Consider the following 8,043-nt stretch of genomic DNA (forward strand, 5'->3'; position numbering starts at 1 on the left):
GGGGGGGGGGGGGCTGACCGGATCCGCGTTGGGACTAATAGCACCTGATCTAAAAGGAAGAGACGTTCTAGAGAGCACCTTTATGACCGGTGTTAGATCTGATTTGTTGCAGGAACACTTTCCATACATTCCAGTAGCTGGTAGCTGCCCGCCATCAGTGACTGGCCTGGTCTCCACCAGTGAGTGACCCGGTCTCCACAGCTGAAGAGCTGGAACTAGGAGGAGGAGGATCAGGAAAGGCTTGAGGCTGGACCCTCAACGACACCTCAGCAAGAGAAGGGAAATGTGGCAATTAGAAAGTTCATGATTTCATGGATTTATACATACATACATAGATATACATACATATACAGTATGTGTGTGTGTGTGTGTGTGTGTGTGTGTGTGTGTGTGTGTGTGTGTGTGTGTGTGTGTGTGTGTGTGTGTGCGTGCGCGTGCGTGTGTGTGTGTGTGTGTGTGTGTGTGTGTGAGCGTGTGTTTTAGAATATGCTTTAGTGTGTACGTGTCTATATTTTAACTAACATTTAAGCTAAACGCAAGACTCACATGTTTATCAGCTTTTTTTTGTTTTATTAATTGTTTTTAATACTGTTGGTTTATATTAAGATGAGATGTTTAGGAATTTCTGAAATAGACGCTTAATTTGGAAATGCTTTAGTCTGTTCTCTTAAGCACTTTTAATCCTCAATTCGTTACAGTATTAGTGGCTTTGTTTCTCCTCAATTATGGAGATGTTGTAAGTCTAGTATCTTTCATTTTCATTGTGTTTGTATAATTTATTTTCTCAGACTTACTAAACATTTAAGATGAATTGAGAGCAAGAGAGACAGCTGATAATGCCTTAATAGTTTGTGTATGGGTTTGCTTGTGGATTGAATGGAAAAGCCTTAAAGCCTCAGTGTTTCATAGTGCACAACATTATTTTACTCGGAGACATACTTGGTTTCTGAATATGGGGCGGGCGGAGGGAGGGCTGTTTTCCAGGTAGATACGACCTCAACCTCTGTGATGTCTGAATGTTTTATAAAGTTCTCTCTGTAGCCTAGTTCCCCCTTCTGCATCAGTATTGACTGCTTTTCGTAACGCTTTCGTGAGATTGTGGCGAGCCTTACAGTTTCATTCTTCATTCTCAGTATTGCGTTTCACGCTGCTAGGGGTGTCCGTACCGGTAATGTTGTCTCTACAACTATGTCAGAAAAAAAAGAAAGTCATGTATGTCTAAGTTGTGTTTGAAATGTGTATCTACCTTGTAAAAATCAAAATAAATTTTATGAAAGAAATAGAAGAATAGATATTTAATGAATTGGACTTTCATATGACTTCATTTTGCTCATTATGTAACTTGGGATGTTAAGGCACGTTTAGACTTGCTGTAGACAACGCGTTCGTGTACGCATCATGGCTGCCTCGCGTATTTTGCGGTCGTTTGGTGCGTCGGTCGTGCACGTCGTCGCAAGCGAACACGACGCGTCCGCGAGATGCAATACTGACAAGAAAGTAGGGGGCGATCATTGCCAAAACAAAGTGAGTGCAAGATGCATTATCGACATCAAAGCTGGGGGCAATCATGAGAGTAAACAATGGCACATGGCCACATCCACATCTGATATTAGGCTACTAGTCTCCCCCTGGTGAAGACCTCCAGTAAGGTGCGTAATGCTGCAGCGAGTCTGTACACAGGACACAGCAGGTCGCACACGGGCGCATACGCTTACGCTTGGTCTAACGGCAAGTATAATCCCAGCCTTATACACCACTGCTGCTCAGTCAGACATGGTGGAACATATCTGCAAAGCTACTTCTGGGGGATAACTGATTAACCAAGATTGTTTACAGTATTTTCGTGTGCATTAACATTATGAATAAGCCGCAGGACAGTGTTTTATGCAAATTAAAAGGAACAAAACCATATTAATACCATATTAACTGCCCCCGTGTATTAACCTCATAGGTGAAGAAAAAATCAATGTATAAGCCATGGCTAATAATTGGGAAATTACGGTATCTCAGAGACCTCTGATGCCAGGCTGGACTCCACTGTGGAACCTTCTGGAGGTTTTGTGGGCCTAATTCCACAACACACAACGAAGGAAGGTGTCTGCTTGGTAGCACTAGTGAAATGCTTTCAAGCGCTGCTCTGTTTGTGATGTTATTTTTTTGCCCACAAAAGTTGCTTCATTGGTCATTTTGTTTTTGAATGGCTGCTGTGGGGCCCTTACCTACCACAAGGAGTTAAATAGGCCTACCCCTCTAAAAACTTGTACAAAAGCCTTAATAGTACTTTAATCTTCTTCCAAAACAGTCATATTCTTCTATTAAGTCTACCGGTTGCTCTTGAATCTTGAGTGAACATACCCAGGTTTGTCACAAAACCACATACTTCAAATGCGCCCCAGGTCTTTTCTTCCCACTTGGGGCGAGGTTTTTTTTGGCTTTGTTTCAGTGTTGGCTTCACATTGTCACGTACATGGAGCATACCGCCACGTCTGCACACAGAGCACAAAGACAGTAAGCTCTTGAGCACAAGGCAAGGGGTGCCTATCAACATCTCTCCTCGATCTTCGATGCTCGATCCTCGAGGGGCCTTACCACTGATCTATAACTAAAACCGGCTGGACTATCCCATTGTTGCCGCCCCATCATTCTTTATATACGTCAGTGAGGATCGAGGCCCGAGGGAGGATGCATAAAAGCCAAGGTCTCAAGGGCGCACATTGAGGAAAGGATTCGAGATGACCAGCTGCCACTCTGCTGTCGTTAAGGAATGCCGATTCAGTCATCCCCATACCATACACTACGTTCACGCCGCAAGTCTTATTGCTCAATTCTGATTTTTTGTTCAGATCCAAATTTCCGTTCACGTTACCTTGTGGCCTATATCAGATTCCAATGTGAACCGTTTCTGAACTGACCTGCACGCACTACATAATAATAACAAGTGGGCGCATAATTGTGACAAATGTTGATAGATTGATGTAAAAGTCGCATGAAATACCAGTGGTTGTTCACACTGCGGCTGGACCTGGGCAAGATTTGAGTGTTCATTTTACTTCTGAAGAAGTCTGACCTGGTCACCAACCACCAAAAAAAAATCAGAGTTGGGCCACTTTTGCCTGCAGTTTGTGCATGGATTAGATGTACCGGTAGACTAAATGCTTTTTTCCAAATGGATATTGGAGATTTGGAGATTTTCGTTCAGTCTGGGTTTAATCCATGTGTCAAGCCCTATAAGACAAACTCCCCGGGACTCCGTAACCTTTAATAACCATAGGTTTATTTACACAATACATAGAATTAATCAATATATATATATATAAGTATAAAAAAAGTCACAATGTGAAAACAAAATATTCAACAGTCATGAGAAAACACCACAATCATTGCTCCATCGTGATCTACATGAAGAGCCGGATGTTCCCAAAGAACACAAGTGTCCTCAAAACACTCATCACTAGGAAGTGAGCAATTCCACTTTGCTCAAAGTGCCTTTGGTAATCCTCATGACGACTCACTCAGTCCACACAACCTCTCGCTGACATCCCACAGCTTCCTGGCCATGGCGTCGTCCCTTGCGTTGGAGCACGGCTCCTGTTCGGCGCAGCAGAAGAAGTAGCGTCCGCTCAGAGGCTCGATGCCCTGCTGCAGGGCACAGTGCAGGGTGGTCTGGGCGCCGGCCTTGGTGTCCAGGAAGAAGAGCCGGGATATGGGGTCGACGATCACCATCTGCCACAGGCTGACGTGGCGAGACAGCTCCGTCTTCACAACGCCTGATTGTGCACAAGCACAGGAAATGAGAATAAAAAAAGGTGAATTTCCTCATAGACACGGTATTCTTAGAAACGCATTCAGCACAATATGTGCCAGGAGACATGATTTGGGACATTTTTAAATTACGACAGACAGAACTGCAATACTCAGGAAGTAACTCTGGCATTTTGAATTGGAGGAAGAATTTGAAATGTTATCAAGTACCTTGTGAGGAATTTAGTTCCTTGGAAACTAACAAGTCGCCAGTTGGTTAAGGTGGGTAATAAATCATAGCAAAAACAGTAGGGCAGCTCGGACTTTCTTTCCAATCTTATTCCGAAGTATGACGGGAGTTCTTTTTTGAGGTGGTTTCAACTTCCATGTTGATGAATCAACTAATGCTTATGCTTCTGATTTTGTTAACACTGTTGCCTCTTTTAATTTGATTCAGTATGTGTGTGGGCCAAAGCATAACCGAGGCCGCCATACACTGGACCTTGTTTTTACCCTGAGCAAGATCCTCTGTCAACTGCCTAGATATGACTCTTTCTGACCACAAATAGTTTAGCTCTGTACCACCTACTATTGACAAGATTTCCACAAATTCTGCCAAAACAATGATCCTTGTCGGTGAAGAGACGATGGTGCTCCCAGCAACTTACGGTACCCCTTCCCCTGCCTGTGAGGTGGAGCAAGTCAGGTCTCTAAAGCACTAAGGAATTGTTATACTACATTGAATTAAAAGCTGGAGACAAGTGATGTCTCAAATATCCTCTCCTATTTAATGAGGGTCATTCTACTTTTACATTGATGGCTTCCTTAACCCCTCTTTCAAACCATCCATTGTCTCTGTCCAAGATTTAGAAAACTGTGCTGATGAGTGTAGACTGATATGGTGATTGAACACTGAAACCTTTAGTACCTTGAATTCCTTTTAATTCAGTCTTAAAATTAAGGAACTACCATCACCTGGATCTCTACTGTAAATTCACCTTCACCTGTTTTTACATACAGTGGGGGACTTACAGTAGAGACTAGTATTTGACCACATGCTAATGTTGACTAAAAAGAGGAATATAAAATCATCTTTTGACAATTGATCTTAGTGCCTTAATTTAAAAAATGAGTAAAATCCAACCTTTAAGGAAGCCAATTTTCTTTGTGATAGAAGAATGTATTGTGAGTAAATAAATAAATACTTATTCTTCCTTAAATACAGGGGGCATAAGTATTTGACCCCTATACGTTTTTATTTATAAAGGGCAGCTATTTCATGGATCCAGGATACTATGCATCCTGATGAAGTTCCCTTGGCCTTTGGAATTAAAATAGTCCCACATCATCACATACTGTACCCTTCACCATAGCTAGAGATTGGCATGGTGTTTTTTTCCAGTTAGCCTATTAGCCTGTTTGATGCTCATTGAGCTCAATGCAAAAGAAAAAAGGTGTCCTTAAAGGTTGGATTTTTACTCTTTTTTTAAATTAAGGCACTGAGATCAATTGTCAAAAGATTTTATATTTCTCTTTTCAGTCAACTTTAGCGTGGGGTGAAATACTTAGTGCCCCCACTGCATGTCATACTTTTGACGATCGAGCGATCGATAAATCGATAGAACACATTTTACTGAGAGACAAGAGATCTGTGTGCGTGCGAGAGAATTGGCTTACCAGGGTGGACACTATAACAGGTGACGTTGGTGCCCTTCAGTCTCTTGGCCAGCTCATGGGTGAACAGAGCGTTACACAGTTTACTGTTGCAGTAGGCCATGAAGAACTGCCAGCTGTAATGGCCGGTGCCCAGGTGTTTGTTGGCCTCGAGGGCATCCAAGTCGATCTTGCCCCAGCGGTGGGCCATGGAAGATAGGGTGATTATGCGGCTCGAAGGGGCCTCTTTCAGGCGGTCCAGTAGAAGACATGACAGCAGGAAATGACCCAGATGGTTGACCCCGAACTGGATCCCAAAACCATCCTCAGTGCGCCCATCTCCCACAAGACCTACAGAAACCCCAACATGATCAAATCAAATCATAACAATGGTGAGCACTTTCAACTAGAATTAAGCTTTTCATACAGTGTATAGAATTACAGCATTACAGGGATATGCCTCCATATAGCATTTTTTTCAACGTATGTTTGGAGAGGTGTGTAAATACCTTTTACATTACATAACACTTGCCGGAGGCATTTTTAGCCAAAGCAACATAAAACATGATTAAATTTTCCCAACAAATCTAAAACAAGGTAGACTAGCCTACAATAAGAACAAGTTGTGCATCTGTGAGTGCCGTTTTTACAGTGAAGTATAAAAACAGCACTTAAGAGTCGAAAAGAATGCAATAACAAGTTTGATGTTTTAAGTGTAGGTGTGTTGTGAGGTATATGGGTGGGAAGGTAGTTACATGACTGGTTTTTGGTTCTGATCGGATGGTTGTTACATATGGTGATGACTGACAAACATGTTTGTGCTATTGGAATGTGTGAATAAAATTGATGAGTCAACTTTGTAACATCTGACTTATACAATCTAACCAGCTGATATTTTAGTCCAAGTGAATGAATAAAAAAATTGAAGAACGTGCCTCAATGCATTCTTGAGATATGACATGGCCTTCTCAAGAATGCAACATGTGAGTAACTTTGACCTTTGACCTCCAAAATCAAATCAGTTCTTACACTTCTGTACTAAACTTAGTCATTGGCTCCTGACACTGTACCTAAAGGAACTAGGAAAGAGATGTATACCGGCATTGTTGATAAGTAAATCCAATCTGGACTCAGTCTTCAGGAAGGTCTTGGCAAAGCTGCGGACATTCTTGAGGCTTGCCAGGTCTAGCTGCATGTAGACCACATCAGTGCTTCCAGTCTCCTGATGATGAAACGTTATGTAGGCTAGCGGTAAGTGTCTAAGGCAATTCATTAACTTATATGCACTATTTAGACATACAGCGTTTCCAAAGTATACGGACATCATCATAGAAAGACTAGAAAAGTATAGGCCTACGTACTCGCTCGATATCCTTAATAGCCTCCTCTGCCTTTTGCCTGTTCCTGCAGGACAAGATGACCCTGGCTCCTCTCCTAGCCAATTCACAGGCAGTGGCTTTCCCAATTCCAGTGTTTCCCCCTAAAAAGACAATACATTATAACCATAATTTCAAATGGATGAACAGGCCCAGGTGTAGCACAAAAAGGAAGTAGGCCTACATATAGGAACTTCGCCATTTGCGATAGGCAAATTATCACCAGTAGGATATCTTCCGAGTCAGCCGGCGCTCGCTAAATTACGCTTTCTTCAGAAATCCAAGCACACGCAGTGATTGAATAATGGCTTCAACATAATATTAAGACAAATCAAACAAATAGTGAGTGACATGATTACATTACAGTCCAGCCTATATGGTTAGCCAACAACATTTAACATCAAGATCAAAGTTGGGATAGGCCTACCAAGGATAACAGAAGTGAAATGTAGGCCTATTCATAATAGACTTACCTGTTATGACAACTGTTTTCCCAATCATGTCAGATGAACTCCTGCATTTTGAGCTCTTGAAGACGGTTTCCACCAAAAGCACGTAAACTCCGACAAGTACAACGACTGAGGCAATTAAAAGCAGCATCATGAAAGTCCGGTACACCGACGGTTCTGTTCAGCTGAAGTACGACGACTGGCGACCGCACAGGGTTTATGTAGAAGCCTGAATTCAGTCCTGTTCTACCGGTTTCACACTTTCGAACATGTGGGCCACAGCAGGCAAACCGGTCTAGGTTTACCCGATTTTGAAATCTGCCAACAAAAAAAAAAAAAAAAAGAAAGAAAGAAAGAAAGGAAAAGAAAAGAAAAAGGAAAAGAAAAAGAGAGAGAGAGAGAGAAATCGTGCATTTCAATTTATTGACTCCAAAAATGTCATGTTCTCACCAGGCCTAGGCAAGTTTTTAAGGGCATTTCACACCTATGACAAAAATTGACATAGATAAAGGACTTCTAAAGTGGAATGCTTACATAGCTCAAGCGTTGAGATGAAACAAGATAGCCTAATACCTAACATGACCTCATCGCCAGCCACTGCGTAGGCCTAGACTATTTTGTAAGAATTATAATTACAGTGCCGTAATAGTAGACCAGGATGTGCGTAGCCTAATTGGAATGAAGGTTTGGCCAGTCTGTCGTCACTCTTCTTGTTCGAAAGCCTACAAGTTAGTTCAGTTCGCCCGCTTGCGCCTGTAGGCCTAACCACTATTTGGCACTCAGATCATAAGCTATTTCTGCGATTTCTTTCGAGTGCTTAAGCT

General features: G+C 42.2%; 1 protein-coding gene across 1 annotated transcript; it reads right to left on the reverse strand.

Annotated features, from left to right (window-relative positions):
• Positions 1-3,252: 3,252 nt before the first annotated feature.
• On the reverse strand, positions 3,253-8,043 carry dhrs13a.2 (dehydrogenase/reductase (SDR family) member 13a, tandem duplicate 2). Its single transcript, XM_062537336.1, has 6 exons — positions 7,754-8,043; positions 7,244-7,537; positions 6,756-6,874; positions 6,493-6,616; positions 5,419-5,745; positions 3,253-3,767 (listed from the first exon to the last, which is right to left on the reverse strand). Exons 2-6 carry the CDS (start codon positions 7,371-7,373, stop codon positions 3,499-3,501), a joined length of 969 nt encoding a protein of 322 aa, XP_062393320.1. The 5' UTR covers positions 7,374-7,537; positions 7,754-8,043; the 3' UTR covers positions 3,253-3,498.

This window comes from Sardina pilchardus, chromosome 5 (genome assembly GCF_963854185.1).
Source record: "Sardina pilchardus chromosome 5, fSarPil1.1, whole genome shotgun sequence".
Taxonomy (NCBI): domain Eukaryota; kingdom Metazoa; phylum Chordata; class Actinopteri; order Clupeiformes; family Clupeidae; genus Sardina; species Sardina pilchardus.

Coding starts and splice junctions, on each gene's coding strand:
- dhrs13a.2 (XM_062537336.1), bottom strand. CDS start 7,373: ATGATGCTGCTTTTAATTGCCTCAGTCGTTGTACTTGTCGGAGTTTAC. Junction 6,875..7,243: donor GAAAACAGTTGTCATAACAG/GTAAGTCTATTA, acceptor TTGTCTTTTTAG/GGGGAAACACTGGAATTGGG. Junction 3,768..5,418: donor CTGTTATAGTGTCCACCCTG/GTAAGCCAATTC, acceptor GTGCACAATCAG/GCGTTGTGAAGACGGAGCTG.